This window comes from Crocodylus siamensis, chromosome 15 (genome assembly GCF_052110815.1).
Source record: "Crocodylus siamensis isolate JL-2025a chromosome 15, ASM5211081v1, whole genome shotgun sequence".
Taxonomy (NCBI): Eukaryota; Metazoa; Chordata; order Crocodylia; family Crocodylidae; genus Crocodylus; species Crocodylus siamensis.
The window spans coordinates 22,338,559-22,360,551 of record NC_143409.1 but is presented as its reverse complement, the minus strand read 5'-3'; the positions used below and the strand labels follow the sequence as shown (position 1 = coordinate 22,360,551).

Sequence of the window (21,993 nt, the reverse complement as noted above, 5' to 3'; positions counted from 1 at the left end):
TCTGCAGAGCTGCTGCTTAGCCAGTTGGTTCCCAGCCTGGAATGTGGGATTGTTCCATCCTAAGTGCAGGACTTTATACTTGAACTTACTGAACCTCATGCAATTTCTATTGTTCAGTCCTCCAATTTGTCTAGGTCACTCTGAATCCTGGCCCTGCCCTCCAGTGTATCTACTACTCCCCCCAGCTTGGTGTTGTCTGCAGACTTGCTGAGGGTGCTCTTCATCCCATTTTCCAGGTTGGTGATGAAGATCTTGAACAAAATCAGCCCCAGGACCAGAGATGTGGGTTTTCTGGATAATTTTCAATGGGAAAATTTTCCAATGCCCTAAATAGAGCGCGATCTGATTTAGCGTGTTTACTTGACTTACATTTAGTAAACAAAACTAAAAAAGTACCCCATGTTAATTTTATGTCCCAATAGCCACAAGTATTTGAACTGAAATATTTGTTTAGGAAAAAAAAATTAATACAGCACGCTTAATGTAGTTTAAATGTTATATTCAAACAAATTCAAAGCTTTATGTGGAAATAAATTATTTTTATTGGAATACTTGTAAAAATGTAAAGACAGTACACAATAGTGTGTACTTCCCTTATATTGTTTGTTTAAATTTAAGGAAAAAAATGAAGGCACTGAAAACTGTTGACACACTAATTTTAGCACACCCAAAGAACTGTGCATGATATGCTGTGCTTTGGTTTTGATTTGACCCGCACAGCCAATTAGATAAATTAATACCTTGATTTTTGGTCTGGATTAGAATGTCATTGGATTTACCCTCTTATTTACAAATCAGTAAAACACTCTCATACTTCCTTGGGATAATCGGCTGAAAAACATTAATTATGACTTTGAAACTGCCAAGCTTGCCTAATATTGTATTGGCATCCATTAATTGTTACTAATGAATTTTCTGAAACAAATTTAAAAAAACGGAATATTTCCCACGGAAAAATAAAGCATTGAAAAATTTTCTGCCCCGCTTCTCTGCCCAGGACTGACCCATGGGGTATCTGCTTGATACTGGTTACCGATTAGATATCAACGCATTGATTACTACCCTTTGAGGCTGATGATCTAGCCAGTTTTCTATCCACCTTGTAGTCTTCTCATCCAACCTGTACCTCACCTTCTTGCAAGAGTATTGTAGGAGACCATATTAAAAGCCTTGCACTTGTATATCACATCCACTGCTGTCCCTGCATCCACAGAGCCAGTTACTGCATCATAGAAGGCAGTCAGGTTGGCCAGACATAACTTGAATTCATGCTGCCTGTTCCTAACAATCTTCTCCTCCAGTTGATTAGAAATGGACTCCTTGAGGACCTGCTCCATGATTTTTCTAGGGACTGAGGTGAGGTTGACTGGTCTGTAGTTCCCTGGATCCTCCCTTTTGTTAAAGATGGGCACTATATTTGCCCTCTGGGACCTCCCCTGATCATTATAAGTTTTCAAAGATGATGGCCAGCAGCTCTGCAATCACATCAGCCAACTCCCTCAGCACCCTTGGATGCACCCTGTCTAGCCCCATGGTCTTGTACATGTCCAGCTTTTCTAAGTAGTCCTTAACCTGTTCTTTCTCCACTTTTGGTTGCTCACCTTCTCCCCGAACTGTTCTGCCTGGTGCAGTTGTCTGGGAGCTGACTTTGCCTGAGAAGATTGAGGTAAACAAGGCATTGAGTACTTTAGTCTTTTCTTTCTCATCTGTCCCTAGGTTGCCTCTCACATTCAGTGAGGAGCCCACATTTTCCCTGATCTTCCTCTTATTGCTGATACTCTTGTAGAAATCCTTCTCGTTGCCCTTCACATCCCTTGCTAGCAGCAACTCCAACTGCACTTCGGCCTTCCTGATTTATCCCTGGATGCCTGAGCAGTACTCTTGTGCTTCTTCCTAGTTGTTTGTCCAAGTTTCCACTGTTGTAAGCTTCCATTGTGTGTTGTAGCTGACTGAAGAGTTCCCTGCTAAGCCAAGTTGGTTTTCTGCTATGGTTGCTAGTTTCCATGTGCATTGGGATGATTAATTCCTGCACCCTCAGGAAGGTTTCTTTAAAATACAACCAGGTCTCTGGACTCAGACTGACCTCCCATGGGCTCATGTCCATCAGTTCCCTGAGTGAGTCGAAGTGTGCTTTTCTGAAGCCCTTACTCAGCTGATCTCCTTCCTTTCCTTGGGATCCTAAATTCAATCATCTGGTCGCTGCTGCCCAAGTTGCCATGAGTTTTAAGTTTAAGTTTATAGATTCCTCTTAACTGTGGACATATAGCTAGTTGGTTTCACTTCTGTCTTTTATTGAACATAGAATAACAACCTGAATATCTCGAAGCAACCAGGTTGCAAAAACAGCTATTTTTACCATTGGGATTAAGGGGAAGTTAATGCAACTATATTTTTGCCCATGATTTGAGTTGATTCCTGTGGTGTTTTCTAGTAAAAGTCTTTTTTTAGTTATTTATTACATGGGAGTGTTGATGACTGTTTTCTGTTGTAGGTTACTTGGCTGTTTCTTTGTTTCTCCATGAAAATCATGAATTGTTGCTTCTGCTTGTTAACACAGTTGTGAAGGTAGGTTTCTGAAGTGGTTGGAGGTAAATATTAAAGCTGGTGAGTCTCATGTGTTCCTTTGTCATTTAGCAATGGAATAAGGAAAATGACTATAAAAAAGTTAAAAAATGGAGATGGCAAAATATGTCAAATTTTTATTTTGCTGAAACAGGTATTTTTATATACACTGTTGACTGTTCTGTATTTGAGTTTACTTGCTCTTGTATTCTTTCATTCTTCTGTAAGAACTGCATAGTTATCGTGCCTTGCAGTGGGTAATTGTTTCTTTAATTCATTGTTTTCGTGCTGAAAAGATTTTCAATTCCTCATTTTGGGTGCTATCCAGTTCCTGTTGAAGGCAATACAAGAACTTTGACTCCAGTGGGAGATGCATCAGGTTCTTAACTCTGTTGTTGAGGACTCAAAATATTTTGCATTAGTCAACCTTTTTTCATCACAAAAATTAGGTTATGGTCACTATGCAGTTACACCTTTTGGTTACTTTGGCTAGGTACAGATGTTCAGTTTCAGTTGGGGAGAATTGTTTTTTTTTTTTACTGGTAGACATCAGAAATGTACAGATGTTCAGGCTTTTTTCCTGAAGCAAATGCAGCTGCTGGGGCCACCTTGGTCTTGAGAAGGTATGGGGGTAGCTGCTCTGCCCTCTTCTCTCTGCTGTAGATGAAGAGGTGTGGGGAGCAGCAGCCACTATTCACCTTTTCCCAACCTGGGAAGTCCCCAGTTTCAGTATGAGACAGGCGGCTTTTCCTGCTCCCATTGGCTTCCCTTTGCTGCCTCCTTGCCCAGCTGAGTGGTGGGGCAGTGATATAAAAGCGAGCAGCAGCTGGGTCGGGCTCGGGCTTTTAAATTGCTGCCCTGCCTGTTTGATAGGGCAGCAAGGGGTAGTCAACAGCTTGCTGGGGAAAGTCTCTGCATGGTTATATCTTGCCCCTCTGGCTTTTAACTTGCTGCCCGCACTGCTCTGGGGCAGCACAGGGTGAGACAGGCTCTGTGCCCCTGCAGCAAGGCCCCTCCTCCATGCACTCCTTTGGGTCAAAGGAGTGCAAGGGGTGGGGCTGTTCTCCTCTGGGTAAACCAGGACATGGAGCCCTCTGTGGCTGGCTGTGGCAACTGCTTCTTTTTAGCAGCTGCCAGCTACTACTTGGCAGCCTACCTGCTTCCCAGGCAGGGGAGAGGACAGACTGTTAATTAATGGGCTCCCAGGAGGGTAGGAGTAGCCAAGGGAGCAGCAGTCTGGTGCTCCCTTGCTGGACAGCCTGTGTAAAGTCCAGCTTGCAGGCTCTTTTTTCTACCGGAACAATATTTTCCTGATAGAATTGAACATCTGGATGCAGCCTTTAAAATGTCAGTACCATTCTAGGAGAGGGCTGTCAGGAGACCTATTTTTGTCACTAATGCAGCGTGGAAAGCATGAGCAAAATGCCAGAACAGAATATTGGCAGGCAAGGTTCTTTGAGTAGATGTGGTATCTTTTATTAGACCAACTGACTAGTTGGAAAAAAGTTCTTAGTAAGCTTTTGGGCACAGTCACCCTTCTCCAGGCATAGGAAGTCTCTGCTGTTCTGAGACTCCAAGGAATGAGAGGCGCTAAAGAGTGACAGGACCTCAGTGAGAATGTAAATAGGTAGAAATTAGGAAAACATAAGGTAAATTAGGGAAGGGTGGGCTGAGGGGAGGCAGGGGAAAAAAAGCCAAAGGTGAGTAAGGGAGGCTCTATAGTACTGGTAATTCAAGGCAGAAAAGAGGCTGCCTGTGAAAAAGGAAATGGCTGGAATTAGGAAGACAAAGGGCAGAAAAGGAGGGTGGGAGGCAGGGAAAGAAAAGTGTAGGAGGTCAGGTCTGGCAGATATCTGGTGAATCAGATGGAAGGCAGGTTGTGATGTGTCATAAATCCAATGTCTATACTGGATCCATGATTTTTGTGTCCAGTAAATTTATGAAGTGAAGTTCATAGGCTCATCTACTAAAGGTGTTTTGTAAGTTCCCTTTGAGGATCAGAACTGAGAGAAGGGAGAGGGCGTGATTGTCTTGTGAGAAATCTGCCCCCACAGGTAACTGGGTATTTGACAGATTTTTGGTGTGTGTTCATTGTGCACAATTGTTGTTTGGTTTCTCCTTAAATTAAGGCCTTTGGAGAGGATACGCACACACTTACCAAAGCTGAAAAATCTGTCCTCTCCAAAGGTCTTAATTTCTGTCCAGAAAAACAACCGAAGAAGATACTGCAATGTGGAGAGCTAGAAGATTTTTTTTCAACGTGTCCATCTAAAGGAATATTGCCACAACCAAAAGGAATCCACTTTCAACACTAATTCATCTGGTGACAACATTGATTAAAAAAATCTATGCCAAAAAATCCCCAAACTCCTCAGATAGGACACCTAACAGTGGACAGAATTTAAACCTCAATCGCTACATTGACTGCTTTAGAGAAAGAATGAACAACAAAATACTTAGCAAGGAACACCACTATAGGAACCTCTCCCTCTCAGAAATAGGGGCCATAGAATGTCTAAGATCCAACCACCAACAATAATAAAACCAGCAGATAAAGGAGGAGCTATAGTTATTCTTAACCGTGAAGACTACATAAAAGAAGCCAACAGACAACTCTCTGACACTACGTACTATAAAAAACTAGAGGAAAATCCACCTCCCCTCTTTTGCTCAAAACCATCACATCATTTCTGTCGGAACTACACAAAAAGCTTCACACCCTAATCTCTCCACTACCTAATCCAGGGTCTTTTCACTTACTCCCTAAAATCCACAAAGAAGGAAACCCTGACAGAGCTACCATTTCAAAACATATAAAGCTAATTAAAGAAGTATCAAGTTTTGTTGAATCCATCTTAAAACTGCTCATCACCCAGAGACCAAGTTTCATCCAAGACTCAATAGACTACCTGCGAAAACTCAAAAACATAGACTACTTTCCCAGCAATACCCTCCTAGCCACCATGGCTGTCACTAGCTTATACACCAACATCCCACACCAGGATGGCATCCAAGCCTACCTCACATACCTACAAGAACAAGATTATAACTCTGAGTCCAGATCTCAGGCTATCACTAAACGCACATACTTTATCCATACACACAACAACTTCAATTTCAACAACCAACGCTTCCTCCAGACCACGGGCACAGCTGTGGGCACCAAAATGGCCCCACAATATGTCAGTCTTTTTATGGCCCATCAAGAATAATTCCTCAAGAACTACGCCTTCAAACCTTTAGTATACCTGAGATACACCAATGACGTCTTCATCGTTTGGACCAAAACCCTGCAGTCTCTGATTTCCACCAAAAATTCAACAATCATCGCCCTTCCATCTGACCATTGCTTGAATACTCTAACAGCATTTCCTTTTTGGACACCATGATCAATATCCAAGAGGGTTAAATTCAAACCACCATATATAAGAAACCCATGGGCCAACATTCATATCTGCACAGAACCAGCAACCACCCTAAGCACACCAAAAATGCTACAGGCAAGCTCTCCGATACCACTGAATTTGCACCACGGAGAATACCTGTGATTGCCACCTCACAAATCTCAAAAGGGCCTTCAGCCAACAAGGACATTCCTTCAGAGAGAGAGATTGCACTTTTGAAAGAGCCACCCGTATACCATGTGAAAATTTGCAGCAGTACAAAAAGAAAATCCCCACAAATCTTGCACCACTAGTTATAACATATCACCCTTCCCTGGAGCCTACACGGAAAATCCTTAAACAATTGCAGCCCATACTAGAAGACGACCCAATTCTTAGAGAGATCTTTCCAGAACCACCCACCTTAGACTTTAAACAAGCACTGAACCTCGCTAACCTCATCACCAGAAGCAAACTCCCTATGACCCAAACCACACCCAGTGGATCCAGACTGCCAGGACAAGACATGCAAAACCTGCCAACACATCAACACCCCACAACAACTATACCCCACAACGGATCCATCACCATTCCTGCATCTTACACCTGCACCTCCAGAAATGTTCTACAACTCATCCAGTGCATCAAGTGCCTCGATGGAAAATATGTAGGAAAAACCAAACAACAATTGTGCACGAGAACGAACACACACCAAAAATCTGTCAAAGACAAGAATACCCAGTTACCTGTGGGGGCAGATTTCTCACAAGACAATCACGCCCTCTCCCTTCTCTCAGTTCTGATCCTCAAAGGGAACTTACAAAACACCTTTAGTAGATGAGCCTATGAACTTCACTTCATAAATTTACTGGACACAAAAATCATGGATCCAGTATAGACATTGGATTTATGACACATCACAACCTGCCTTCCATCTGATTCACCAGATATCTGCCAGACCTGACCTCCTACACTTTTCTTTCCCTGCCTCCCACCCTCCTTTTCTGCCCTTTGTCTTCCTAATTCCAGCCATTTCCTTTTTCACAGGCAGCCTCTTTTCTGCCTTGAATTACCAGTACTATAGAGCCTCCCTTACTCACCTTTGGCTTTTTTTCCCTTGCCTCCCCTCAGCCCACCCTTCCCTGCTTTACCTTTTGTTTTCCTAATTTCTACCTATTTACGTTCTGTCACTCTTTAGCGCCTCTCATTCCTTGGAGTCTCAGAACAGCAGAGACTTCCTATGCCTGGAGAAGGGTGACTGTGCCCAAAAGCTTGCTAAGAACTTTTTTCCAGCTACTCAGTTGGTCTAATAAAAGATACCACATCTACTCACAGAACCTTGCCTGCCAATGTCCTTAGACCAACATGGCTACAACCAAAAACCCAGAACAGAATATTCTGATTTTCTCTTAAAGAACTGGCGCAGGTTTATATTTAAGTGTTTTGATTCTAAGATGTATTTTCAAAACTCCTAGCTTATTAAAATATTTCTTTGCTTCACTGACCCAAGTCTTACTTGGCCTGTTTGGTCAGTGAGGTAGTAGTCCAGTGAAGAGAACCAGTAACTAATTTTCAGTGCCTGTGGCCAGTCAGATTAAAAGTGAAAGACCTATACATGCCCATTGCCACCATTGTTCTGGAGCTGCTTGAACTCCCTGACACTAGTTGTTTTACATAATTATTCCTAAATAAATGAAGATTGATAGGAAAAATGAAAAAACCCCTGACAAGACCTCAGGGATGGTTGCTGCAGAGTTTAGCATAACTATGGAAACTTTTTCTCCTTTAATCTTAGAGTGAAGTGTAAATTTCCCATTATTTAACTTTAGAAATCAGCGTTTTGTTGTTTTGCTTTCTGTGACAGGACTTGCAGAGCACTAACTTGGTTGAGGTGTGCATGGCGCTAACTGTTGTCAGCCAGATCTTTCCACGGGAAATGATTCCAGCTGTCCTTCCCCTCATAGAAGATAAGCTTCAGCATTCCAAGTAGGTGGTTGCTTATAGGATTTCAGACTGTGCTGTGATCTCAGCAAGGCTTTCTCTTGCGAGTGACTGCTTCTCCAGCAGCTAATCACAAGTTTCTGCGCCTTTCCTAATTTTGCTGTTGTACGTCTTTTCTCTCTTTAGTTTACACACTGTTGAGTGCATGATGATAAGTCTACAATTTTGCATAACTATTGTTGATGATTAAATATCATGTAATTTGTATGTGTGGAGATACTGCTAGGAAATGTATGGGACTGAAAAGTGCTTGCTGTAAAATGGAGTAACAAATTGGACCCTGGGTATTCATTGCATCAGTGCCTGATTTTAGATAAGCTGAGAATGCACATGTCCCATTCGAAGATGCTGAGCAGCTAATGCAGCCACTTTGATTATCAAACCAGCTAGTTTATAACATTCCATATATGTGAAAACAGAATGCCAGCATAGTGGATATGCTGAACTATCAGACTGTCTAACCGCTAAACTCGCTCTGCCACAGATTGACCAGGTGGGCTTTGCCAAGTCACTTAATCTCTCTTTCTGTTCCTTAGCTGTAAAACTTGTCTACCTGAAATATGTTATGAGAGCAATTTTATTTTATTAGCTGCAGAAATGGAAAACGGTACAATATTGGTGTTTTTCATAGGAGTCAAGTACCTAAAATACTTAAATATAGAGACAAAATTAAAGGTTAAATAAAAGTTTGAGTTGGTTGATCATAAAATAACATGTGTTTTTCTTCATAGGGAAATTATCCGAAGGAAAGCTGTGCAAGCTCTGTATAAGTTCTATCTCATTGCTCCCAACCAAGTCCAGCACATCCATGACAAGTTCCGGAAAGCCTTGTGTGACAGAGATGTTGGAGTTATGGCTGCCTCTTTGCACATTTACCTTCAAATGATTAAGGTAAACTAAAAAATAGAAGTCCAACTTAACTTGTAAGCTGTTTTAAAAAATGTGTTGTCAGCTGTAAAACTGATCAGTAGAAAAATCTTACTTAAAATCTTCCAGAAAAATAAGAGCAGAGTTGATGAAACATTTATCATTTATGTAAATTCCAAAAACTGGCTCTGTTTTAAATTTTTCTGACAGTCCTGCTAGGTGCACTGCCTAACACTGGTCCTCAGTATCTTTCTATTCCTGGCTTTTGCTCTTAAGTTAAATGTTTATATTTTTAATATATTAACAGTTTACACTGAGGTATGTCTTTCATGCATATTTTCCCCCACAAGAGCAGCGCCTTCAGCCATGGCTTTACAAAACTTCACATTAGAATATGAGAGGAAGAAGAGATGAGTTGGGTAATAGACCAAGTTGAGTAATTTGGCTAGGAAATTTGTATTCGCTTAGGCTGTGTTTATATTGTGTTTGAGGTGCTATATTTAGAATAGTTGCATGTTTTTTTTCCTTGTCTAGGAAAACTCATCTGGATATAAGGACTTAACAGAGAGCTTTGTAACCATTCTAAAGCAGGTGGTGGGAGGAAAGCTTCCCATAGACTTCAATTACCACAGTGTACCGGCACCATGGTTACAGATTCAGCTCTTAAGAATACTGGGGCTGCTAGGAAAAGATGATCCAAGGTAACCAGGTTTTTGTATGTAACTAAGTCTTTGAAAGTGGTAAGAATACATTGTGAATCATTATGTGATGACTCATGACAAATTTTACTTTTTTTCATGAAGAAAAGTGAAAGAAACGGTGAAGTATGACAGGCTTAACATTTTTTCTCTTGTAACAAATGCTGAGCTCAGGTTTCAGATTTACTGAAAACTGGCTGTGCTTAGTTTATTTCCCTATTTCTCTGTGAGCTAGGCAACTGATTTGTGAAGGGGTGCACTGAAAGACATTTAGTCAGAACTTCTGTTTATTAGGTTAGCAAAAGACCAAAGGGAAAATCCAGAGTAAAGATAGTGACAGTTTAGTTTGTGTGTGCTTTCTTTTCCACTTGGTAAGTAAAATAAACTTCTGTTCTGAGCAGTCAAGGCAGTGTTTTTACCATCTTAATATAGTAGATACTTTCAAATTGGAAGAGAAAATATGTGTTGAGAAGCCATTTCAGTCCAGGTTATTGAGCCCTTGGTCTTATGAGAATTTCTTCATGTAAATATTTTTGTTGGAGTCCTATGGAGCACTTGCATGTGTGGTGTTTGGTTTTGCTTCCCAGACCAGGCCCCGCAGGTATATTTATACAATTAGTGTACTGTGCTTCAAATCAAATTACATATTTTTAATGGAAAAAAAATATTTTGTAACAGGACAAGTGAATTGATGCATGATGTTCTGGATGAATCTTTGAGAAGAGCAGAAATAAATCATAACATTACATATGGTGAGTGAGAATATCTTATACTTAAGAGCGAAATTAAAATTATAAGAAGATATATACACAGTACTGTTGACACAAACAAATGCAGTGTTCTGTGGTTAAATAATCTGATAAACGACTGAATTTGACTGTTGTGACTGGTGACCTGCAAAGCATGCAAAGTACAGCATTTCAAAATGTATACAGAAATCTATTGAAGTAAACATTTATGTTAATAGGGAACATCTGAAATTGGGCTCAAACTTGGCTAATTTTCAAATAGATGAGTGTAACATGGAAGTCCTCCAAGTTATAGTAGGCTTCATCTTGCCTTCAAATATGCAAGGTTGTATGCTTGGTGTGATAACCTACTGTACAGTGATTATAGTGCCTAATTTAAAAATAGAAATGGTGATGCTTTCCTTTGTCAGAAAGAAGAACAATACTGGACTTCTTCAGTTTCTTTTTTTTTTTAAGTTGTCTGCATAATTTGTTGTTGAGACATATAGCAAAAAAAGGGAGGATGCGAGACATCTGCTTCTTTTCCAGATTCATTTGTGATTCTTTGACTTACCCTGTAGCACCAGTTAATGTATTTCCAGAGTTCATTGGTATTAACACGTGTGGAAAGATGTGTTGCCATATGGCACTGCTGTTGACTTTATAACTCTTTCAAACAGCCATGATAATGTCTTTTCCAGTGTGTGGGGGAGGGCAGAAGACATCTGACAATAGAGCAGAACAAAGAGATACTTTAACAAGACTGAAAGTATTATTTTAAAACGTGCGTCTTTGGGGTTTTTCACTATTTTTTTAAGTATAAATATCTAAGGTTTTAGAACACTGAATTAAAAATGGAATGGCATCTCTCATTGTAAATGATATAGTGTTTCATGGTTTTGAAACTAAACTATTAAAAGTACTAGCATACACACATTAGTTAAATAGGTAAATTGAAGAGTTGATTATGAAAATGGCTAAATAGGTTTGCTGTCTTAAAATATATGTAGAATTTCTAAATGGAGTTCCCAAGACTATAAATGTGCATAAATCCTTTGTACAGTGAGAGGAAGTTGGATTCCCAATGTTGAGTGTTAAATACTGTGGGGATCAAAGTGGATGACCGTATCTGAAAAGGTTCTATTAGTACTCAATGAAATGTATGCAGAGAAACAGTTTTACGTGCATTCTTCCATTCATGTTTGTCAATTTGTTTTGTAAAGTGCTGAAGAATTGATGATGCTCCCTATGCAAAAATGTAAATTTGTTCAGTTATGTTTTTGGAAAATAGCCAGTTCTATTAAATGCTAAAATCCATACTTTTTGGACATTCTTGGCTTGTTGCAGACAAGTTAGCACACATACCTTTCTCAGGCGTAGCTTTTCAGTGGCTAAAAATCAATAGATTCAGGTCTATCTATCACCCATCCAATAAATTTTAGACTAAATGAGATTTTGCAGAAACATGCAAATTGTTGAGATGGTTTGAAATCCCTGAATTATGTGTCTGATCTTTTCTCCCTTTGTCCATACTGTAATAGTGGCTAACCTCAGTAATTCATCATGACTTCTTAACTGCTATTGATGCCTATATGATGATTTTGAGTCTTCCTGAAAATGAGTAAATTACCCTTTTGCTTTTGTTATAGACCTCCACAGTCTAGTCTTGGCCACAGTCTAGTCTTGGCCAGTCTCTTGGTTGGTTAGTTTTACAGCAGACTTCGAGGTTGGAAAGTTGTGTAAAAACTGAGAATTTATAATAAAAATATTTCTAAAAGAAGGTAGCCAGGATTTCAGTCCTGGTTTCATTCAAGTCCATGGGAACTGAACTATTAACTTCAGTGGGAGGAAGATAATTAGGCTCCAAGTCCTTGTTAGAGTGAATGCACTGTACTTGTAAGTTTGCTACAATGCTGGACGGGGAGACCTTTATTCAACACAGACCATTTACACGTTTACATGCACTAAAAATAGATGGCCAGATCAGTTTTTACTTCATTGCTCTGTCTAAAGGCTTAATAATCCATTGATAGACTTCAAAGACTTGCTAGTTTGTTGACAGAACTGCCTGTTCCTAAGTAAGAAATCGAGTCTCTGCTGCCTATGCCATTCTGTACTAATCTATCCACGCAACTGTATAAACTGTACTTGGCTCCCTGTCAGACGCCCTCTGTTCGTCTAAGTATTATTGACAGGAACTATCTGCTAAATTTTCAGCAGTTCTTTTTTAGACGCAACAAAAATTCATCTTGTTCTGATGTCATTTTCCCTTTTTTGGGTGGCAAAGCACAGAACATATTTCAAGCCCTAACTGAAACTCCACTCTGTAGTTGTGGCTGCATATCCCTGCCTAGCCTGCATTCAGTCATAATTTTCACCTATTTATTTTGGTGCAGTTGCCTTCATGGCAGAAGCAGTATAGATATTCCTTGCCTGCAGGAAGGAAATTTATTTATGTACAAAGAGTAACACCTGTTCAAAAAACTTCAGTGTGATTTAAAGATCTCAGAAATCTACATAGAGATTGCATATATGATTGCTTTAACACATTGAATGCACCCCTGTTAGGGAAAGCTTTCAACCTTGAAACGTTGTTACTTGTATGCTGCTTGTTTTGTAAAAATGCTTGTTACGCATTTATAAATTACTGCCATTTACTTGCTTTTTGTTGTTTCCCCAGCCATCTTGTTTGAATGTGTCCAAACAATTTATACCATTTACCCCAAACCTGATCTGCTTGAGAAGGCTGCCAAATGCATTGGGAAGTTTGTTTTGTCACCAAAAATTAACTTGAAATATTTAGGTAAGGATACTTGGTCACCTGAACAAGACGTTTTGAATTGAATCTAATTGTGTCTGCGCTTTTTTTTCATATCCCTTTGTAATAACTTACTTTCTAGGATTAAAGGCTCTTACCTATGTTATCCAGCAGGATCCAAATCTGGCACTTCAGCACCAAATGACAATAATTGAATGTCTAGACCATCCTGATCCCATTATTAAAAGGGAAGTAAGTTAATTTTTGAATTCCACAAAATAGGCCTAATGTCTGTGCTATAGTTAGGAATTCTTAGTGTTATAACACGGTGGCATAAAAGTCATATTGATGTTACAAATGCTAAAGGTAAAAGTACACAGAGCATGCAGTTACCTGTGTAACTTCCGTTTTTAACTCTTCTCATTTTTCATCCTTATTTCCTTGTTAAAACGTATATTTAGGATATGCCAGTATTTACTTTTTATCCAGTTTGGCACTTTATTTACTTTTCATCTATGACTCTCTCTTGATGTGTGATTAGGGGTTTTTTTTTTCTTTAGACACTGGAACTTCTTTATAGAATTACCAATGGGCAGAATGTAACTGTCATAGTTCAGAAGATGCTTGACTATTTAAAACAAAGCAAAGAAGAATATACCATCATCAACTTAGTGAGTAAAATCGCTGAATTAGCTGAGAAATATCCTTTTGTTTTGCTGAAGCTGACTCATGTAGCTGACTCACATTAATAACCAAGAACATTTTGTGGCCTTTCAAGACAGGGCATCAAGGCCATACTAAAATGAGGGGAAAAAGGTAAGCAGAAGTGAACACTTGCAGAAATGGTCTTGACATTATTTGAACCGTAAATGAAAAGTTAAGAATGTTTTTTCTTTGCAGTTAATCTTTTAAGTTAATATTAAAACCTGAGCTTAAAACTCCAAAGAAAAAGTCCTCTTTAGTATGGGAAAGGGAGACTCCAGTACTCTAAGTGCAGGCTCCAGCACTCTTGCTTTTAAGAAATGATTTTCCTAACGGCGTACGTGGGAAAGGCACCGGGTAAGATATTGCAAAAATTCCAACCTACAGTAACCTCCCTGTCTCTCTCTTTCTGTCTCTCTCTGAAATAAAGTTCCTGGTTTGTTGCAGTGCAACAATAAATCTACTTGCAGTACAAATAAATTCTGGCTAACGCTTTATTTGGTATTGCTGAGGCTTCTGTTAGGTGTGGGAGACTGTTATTCCTCAGTAAATGTCCAGAAGTTAGCAACTTGAACACTACGAAAAGCTATTTACGGTAAAAGCTCTGTTACCTGGCATGAGTGAGGGGTGGAGGGTGCCAGTAATATAAAAATGCTGGTTACCTAGGCAGGGGTTTTTGGCTGGACTGGGGCAGGGGTGGTAGTGGTTACACACATGGGAGGGGTAGTGGTGGCCATGTGGAGTAGTGGCAGCACAAGGTGGTGGCTGGCAGCAGCTGCCCCCACATGCGAGCTTTCCCCATCCCTGTGTCTGGCCGGCTGGCTGGAAATTCTGGTTAGTAGAGTGTCGGTTACTTAAATGCTGGTTAACACAGCTTTTCCTATACTTCTGATTCTGAATAGTAGAGTAGTACTTGTTTATAGGTAATAAGTCACTTAGACTTCTTCTTTTTCAGTTTTAAAAGAAGAGCAGATACATGTAGGCAAAACCCCACACGCTCAGTGTTGTACGTAAAACGTACTGGTATTCTAACTCCCCTCGGAAATTAAATGTGGAATAATCTTTATTGTGAATTTAAAGCATTCCACACTATCGCCCTCTGTTGATACTTCTGCATTAACTGTGCCATTGTGGTTTAAGTTTACACAAATTCACAGAAGTTTAGGGCTGAAAGGGACCTCGTGAGAGATTAATTCACTTCCCTCTGGCAGTCCAGTACTATATCCTGTAACAGCATCTTAGCTTTCCCAGTAAAATAGACAGCTTTGGACCATTGGATACTTGTTTTAAAAGAAACCCCACAGTATTCCAAGGAATTTGCAGATTACATTAGGATATGGAAGGACAGCTGTGAGAGATACTCAAGAGTTGTAGAACACGTGCCACAAAGTTTCTTCATAGCTCCATATTGAAACCCTTTCGGAGAAGTGTGCCAAACCTTTCCTTAGCTTGGCAATCCTTTACATGGTAAGCCTTTGTTTGCACAAATGCCATATTCTCAAAATTGTATCTGTTAAGATTGTAAGTAAAAGTAAATTAAATACAAAAATTAATAAAACCAGTATGCTTTAGCATTTCTTCCCTTAACATTCTGGGCACATATGCACCTGCCAATGAGTGGTTCATCCAGACTATGAATGCTGTGTTTTCGATAGGAGGAGATGTGATGCACCCTGATATTCCAAATAACTTTCTGAGGCTTCTGGCTGAAGGTGAGGAACTTCCTGGGCCCTGTAAAGAAACAACTCTATGTTCCTAGTTAATTATTTAGTTTGATTTTTCTAAGTTGATTTTGAATTCCATTGTACATGCAGTATACATTTCAAATAATGGTTGTCATTTTGTTTTCAGGGTTTGATGAAGAAAAGGAAGATAAGCAGCTACGGCTTTATGCTGTTCAATCGTATCTTGGTTTATTGGAGGAGGAAGATGCCATTTATCCTCAGAAATTTCTTCAGGTTATGAGTTGGGTAAGCTACCTATGATTGTTTTTTCTATATATATAAAATTACTATGTGTGGAAGTCCGTTTTAACGTTTTGAACATTTTAGTCTCTATCTTCCAAAAGGCATGTATTACACTGAAACCTGTTCAGCCAGCTGTCTGCTTTGGTGCCTGTCACTTTCTAATTTCTCCATAGTAAGACCATAAGTAGTTGTGAAAATGCATGTTCAGTCTTATGGTGACCTGCCAAGCTGCTGCCCTAGTATTCTCTCTCACAAAGAAGAAAACAACCAGGCTCTACTTGAAATGGAAAACAAGCACCTGATTAATTGTGCTTGCATAGTTATTGGGTAACTGTTTTCAATCAGCCACTTACTTACAAAAGCGCTGATTTTACTTTTTTTGGAAGGACTGAAAGTGTTTTTTCTTCTCAGCTAGCAGACTTTCCATTGGCTTGAGGGAATTGTTTCTGACTTTGTTGACTTCTCTTATTCATAGATTGTAAGGCCAGAAGGGTCCTTGGAAGATCATCGGGTCCAGCTCCCTGCACCAGGCAGGAAAGACAACTGGGGTCAGGTGACCCCAGCAAGGTGACCATCCAGTCTCCTCTTGAAGATCTCCAGGGCAATGAGTTAGTTTTTTAGCACATACTGAAGTTGATCATTTTAGGGTGTGTGGAGGCAAACTTCCCACATATCAGCAGTTCCACAGTATCTGCATTGTGCTTTTGCTTCTACCCTCTGCTAAGTTTGCTGAAGTTGCCAGCAGGGCAAATTAAAACTCTGGTGTGCATCAGCTGATACGTTGCCAATACCAGGGAGGTGCCCACTCTATTTGGCATTGGTGAGGCTACAGCTGGAGTACTGTGTCTAGTTCTAGGCACCACACTTCAGGAAGGATAAGCTTGAGAAGGGTACAAAGAAGGGCCATGCATATGATTAGGGGCCTGGAGGATGGGCCCTACAAGGAGAGACTCCAGGAATTGGGCCTGTTCAGTCTGAGTAAGAGAAAACTGAGAGGTGACATGATAGCTGCCTACAAGGGATGAACATCAAGATCTAGGGGAGCAACTCTTCAGGAAGGCATCTCACGGGAGGATGGGGACCAATGGACACAAGCTAATAGAGGGAAAATTTAGGCTGAACATAAGAAAAAAACTTTTTTCTGTTAGGGTTACCAGGATCTGGAACATGCTCCCAGCCAGAAGTGGTGCAGTTGCCGTCCTTGGAGGTGTTCAAGATGAGGTTGGATAAGCACTTTGCTGAGCTTGTTTGAGCCCAATAACTTCCTGTCCATGGCAGAGGATTGGACTTGATCTTGCAGGTCCCTTCCGGTCCTTTGATCCTATGATTCTAAGTAGGAAATAAACCAAGGCAGCTTCACTTGTGTGTTCATTCATTTTCCCTTATCTTCATTTACCCTGATACAGTTCATTCATCTGCCCATATGCTTAATGTAAGTACTTAAAAACCAGCAGACATCATGTCCCTTTTCACTGCATATATTTTGGGTTCTTTTAGGTGGATATATAATGTGAAAATACCTTGAAAAGTTCCAAATTTATAAATAGTTACATGCCTATAATTTTTTTTTTGAATGTAAGATATATTTAACTATGTTGGTATTGCATATTAATTTTCAGATAGGTAAATCATGCTTGTGTAACCAAGTGTTCACTATATCTGTTACTTATAGGTTTTGGGGGAGTATTCCTATCTTATAAATGATGAGGGTGATCCAGAAGTCATTATGACCAGACTGCACAAATTACTGAAGAAGACCTTTGTTACTTCTGAAACTAAAGCCTGGATTATGGCTGCCATCACCAAAATAGCATCCCTTAACCCTGGCTCTAAAACAGTTGATAAACTAATCCAGGAATTCAGCACCTCTCTGGATACTTGCATGAGGCAATATGCCTTTGAATTAAAACATCTCTGTGAAGACAAAGATTTGATGAAAAACTTGCTTCCACTTGATGCTAGCTGTGATGATATGGTGGTAAGGTAACTTCAGCCTGTGTTCTGACAAGGCTGACATTTTTGTGGTCCCATGAATAATGTGCATCTTGGAAGTTAGGAGTTGGAAGATCCAGATCTATCAGTTTACTTACTACGATGTTTTTATGATTGGTTGCACTGGGATTCCATTATTCAGAAGGGGAGCTAATGTGATTGGCTTTACAATTGAGTTAGTGTATAGCTCTGAACATAGAATAGAATAGATCATATTGGGATGCAGGATTTTTTTTGGTCAAGTTTTCTTTTCCAGACAAATCAGTGATATTGAATGAGTTTCCATAGTTATCCATTATTTAAGATTTATTGTTTAAATAGATGTTACTACACAGAAATATTGTCTTCTATGTGCAGAATGCTTCTATGGGTAATGGCTTAAGCCTAGAATATACTAAAGGTAGCTGATTCAAGTGTGAGAGCTGTAAACTGACTGGAACATTCTTATAGTGGAATTAATAACCTGCCATTGTGAAAAGATTCTAATGTCATTGTCCTTTTTGGATTCAATGTAGGTAGATGCTTCCTTATCTTTCCTAGATGGCTTTGTGGCTGAGGGACTGAGTCGTGGTGCAGCACCATATAAACCTCATCATCAGAGACAGGAGGAGAAGCTTTCCCAGGAAAAAGGTAGCTAATTTCACTGTATTTCTTAAATGTCTGATAGAATACCTTAATTAAAAAATAGCAAGAACTTGATTAATTTGTATAATCTGGTGTCCTGAGAAACTTGGCTTGCTAAAAAAAAAATTAGGCTAGAAACATAGGTTTGCATGTTTGTAGTTGGGGGAGGGAGGGGACACTTGTATGTCTAAAATACATAGTTCAACAACTGGTTTTAATAATGATGGGATCCTGAATGTTAAAAGTGAGAAATGACAGTTTTTAGGTAGTGTAACTTCCCTTTTCTCATATAACTTCGATTTTGCTGTATATTTTCTGATTCATTTTGATGAATACAATTCTGGCTTTCTTGTAGCTTTGAATTTTGAACCTTATGGACTGTCACTTTCTTCAAGCATGTCAACTTCTGGCTTCACTGGCAGGCAGTCTCCCACTGGTCTCTCTTTTGGTTCTGACATATCTGGTAATAGCACTGAGATGGGACAAAAAGAGTGAGTTACTTTATCTTAAAAAATCAAATGAAGAAAAATGTGGTTTAAGTCCTATGTTCTTGTCATTGTTATAACTTTTTACTACATAATAATGGGGGAATAATCTTAAATACTTGAGCATGAAAACAGTTGACTGTTACCCTCAGTTGGCTGTGTATGCAAGAGTTGGAGCTCTCTCAATAACTGGCTCCATATTTATTTAATTACAAAGGAGACTGGAATCCTAGCATTTCTCTGGATATATCTTTCTCTTGGTGGTGCTGCTTAAATGACTTATTCTTTAAAAAGCAAACAAACGAAAAACCCACAAGCACCAAAAAATATTTAAACACCCAGGACTTTATGCAGAATGGGGGAAAGGAGTAAAGTTGTTATGTTCACTAATGATGTGCCAGTTAAAAAACCCAGATCGAGGGAGAGCAAATAGGACGTACTACTCACTAGAATCTCCTGTTCTGGTTTCATAACATTGGCTCAGAGTGCATTTGCTGAGCGCTGTGCTTCCCCCAGGTAGCTATTCACAAGTAATTTCTATGCAGGAAATGAGAAACAGCCTAGGTGTTTTCGTGTTGCTGTTACGCATGTTACAAAGCAAAGTGTAGCCCAGGTGGTCAGAGTTCTTACTCTTAAGAATGCTATTGCTTTTCTCAATAGCACTTTCACAGGTTTGTTCTTGCTTTCATTATGTATGTTTTTAGGATGAGTAGTCTGAAACTTGATGGTGTGAAGAAATTATGGGGGAAAGATGGCTACCTTCCCAAAAAAGATAGCAAAACAGGAAAAGAAGATAAACTGGAGGCTGTACCTCCAGGCAGCACATTAGGGGGAAACATGGTTGATCATCCTTTGTCAGAAGCTGATCAAGAAGTTGTCAGCCCCTCAGAGGAGGAAAAAGAGAAGCAGCAGCTAGCATCAACATTGTTTGTTGGGCTAGCATCAAACAATGCTGTCAGTCTGGTATGTGATTTTTCCATAAGCTATGAGTTTTATAATATTTATAAAATAGCTGTAATTAAGGTAAGGATATTTATTTGTAATGATATTTGAATCAATATGGTAATAACATTTAAGGCGCAACTTGCATTGGAGGAGAAGACATTCACATTGTCTGGTAAGAACTAGTTATTTAGGCTACTGAAAAGGAAAGAAGAAATCCCTAAAACAGATAGTTTAACCAACCTCTATGGGTCCTACGAATACTGCCGCTGCTCTGTGCTTTGCCCTTAGTTCTGTTCTGCCAGGCTTTACCGGGTGTTAGCTGTCTTTGCCCTATCTACTAGAAATTGCAAACTTCACATTCCCGGCAGTAAGGGTTAAGACTGACATGTCCTTTTGCAGGTAAGTGGTAAAATGGCTGATTTATTTTTTAATACTGACCCCAAGTCAGCACTTCTTGTTTAATCCTTGTATTTTATCTCTGCTGTTTTGTAAAACCTTTGGCTATGCATTTGTTGCACAATGGCCATGAAGATCTTCTAATTTGGGTTTTATTGATATCAGACTGAATTCTCCCCTATGAACCATCTCTGATATCTTATAAGTAACTTAAAAGTAGCTTATGTACTGTCCAATAAAAACATTTTATATACATTTTTGTATTTAAAGATTACCTCTCTTGGGGTATTTGATTTGTATTCTTGATTCTCAAGAACATAGTCTGTTCTGTTGACTAAGCTACCTGGCCAATCACTAAGAGGAAAATAGATCAAAACATCTTTTGTTTCTTTTGCAGATGGGTAAAGCAGACACCACCACTCAAAAATTCAAAAGAAAATCAAAAATAAGTGAAACCCAGAATAGTGAAGAAGTCCCAAGTATCCAACATGATGCTACCTTATCTTCCAGTCCTTTGCCTGAAGCACAATCAAACAACAATGAAAACATTCAGAGTACTGAACATGTAAGATTAAGGAAAACCTCACTGAGTTCTTCAGAAGTTTTGGAAGCTAGCATCTCATTTAAGAGACCTCAGTCCCTAACGGAAGCTGGACTGGATGTAAAACTTCCAGATTGTAGACTGTCACCATCATCGTTGTTTGCTGATAATAACATGGAAGTTTTTCAGCCTACCCAAGTCATTCCATCTGTAGCTGCCAGTAAAGCCTCCTTGATTCCCTCCTTATCAGAAGAATTAGCCAGCAACCCTCATTCAGAAGCAGTAGAGCTTTGTAGCAGTGACATCCTTGCTGTGAACTTGTGTAAAGTTTGGACAGATGATTGTTTACTGCTTGTCTTGTTTGTTGCCAACAGAAGTTCCTCAGCACTTAAGAATGTGAATCTAGTATTTGAAAATTCAGAACATTTTAAGGTAAGAAAATTGTAACTAGTGTAGTAGAAGAGATGCATGCTTTTACTCTGCTTTTCACTTATACCGACATATACTGAGTTCTTCCTGTCAGATAACTTGGACAAAACAAGTTTTACTTCAAGGATTAACTACAAAGCATGTATAGTCAGAATGTATCAGAGGTATTTTTTTTCTGCAACGTCAACTATGTATGGGGTTATTTATTGGTTGGTATAAGAGGTGACTGAAAAACTTAATTGAACCTTCCCACATGTTGCATGTTTTTAAAGGGTATCTTTTGGTTGTGGGTACACATCAGTGATTGGCCTTTCTATCAGTATTTCAAACATTTGATTACTTCACTTATGTGTGAACTGTGGATAGATGACCTAAGAGCAGCGCATGGCCGTATCAAGTCCTGGATACTCTGTGCTGACTTATTTACATAAATTATCTCCTCTTCAAAATCAGGGCTGATGTTAGAAGAAGCTTCATCATGGAACTTAATTGTTCTGGAATCTTCCTCCTGCTGGTTTTTGGTTTATATCAAGCCCAGCACTCGGCCAGTAACGTAACACATCTGATTTGTCTGGACTTGTTCTGAAGTTAAGATGAGTCAGTATTTCACTGATTGGCACTGATAGGCTGGGGGTGGCAGCCTGTGACTGGACTGGATCTGGCCTGTGGAGCTGTTTGATCTGGCTTGCAGACATGGGGCTTCAGAAGCATTTGTCATCGGGGCATATTCCCCTGCCACCATAGGAACAAGTGCCAGTGGCGGCTAGGTCGTAGCACCTGCCTACCCACCCACCTCTGACTGGAACCGGGTTGGTCTGGTCCTTAGCCTTAAAAGGGTGCAGGCCACTAGTATAGGCAGTTCCATCAGAGTAACCGAGGGCTGAATAGTCACGGAAACAACAGTATCCTTATTAC

General features: G+C 39.7%; 1 protein-coding gene across 1 annotated transcript in view; it reads left to right on the top strand.

The window, feature by feature from the left end:
* The window catches only part of AP4E1 (adaptor related protein complex 4 subunit epsilon 1), a 36,385-nt gene that overhangs the window by 7,862 nt on the left and 6,530 nt on the right, over positions 1-21,993 (top strand). Inside the window, exons 4-18 of the mRNA XM_090028882.1 lie at positions 2,492-2,565; positions 7,810-7,931; positions 8,678-8,837; positions 9,348-9,514; positions 10,190-10,263; positions 12,920-13,042; positions 13,140-13,249; positions 13,558-13,701; positions 15,303-15,411; positions 15,551-15,669; positions 17,339-17,644; positions 18,174-18,288; positions 18,638-18,773; positions 19,472-19,730; positions 20,506-21,081. Of these exons, the coding sequence (XP_089885008.1) occupies positions 2,492-2,565; positions 7,810-7,931; positions 8,678-8,837; positions 9,348-9,514; positions 10,190-10,263; positions 12,920-13,042; positions 13,140-13,249; positions 13,558-13,701; positions 15,303-15,411; positions 15,551-15,669; positions 17,339-17,644; positions 18,174-18,288; positions 18,638-18,773; positions 19,472-19,730; positions 20,506-21,081 (2,594 nt within the window). The remainder of the gene's footprint in view (positions 1-2,491; positions 2,566-7,809; positions 7,932-8,677; positions 8,838-9,347; positions 9,515-10,189; positions 10,264-12,919; positions 13,043-13,139; positions 13,250-13,557; positions 13,702-15,302; positions 15,412-15,550; positions 15,670-17,338; positions 17,645-18,173; positions 18,289-18,637; positions 18,774-19,471; positions 19,731-20,505; positions 21,082-21,993) is intronic.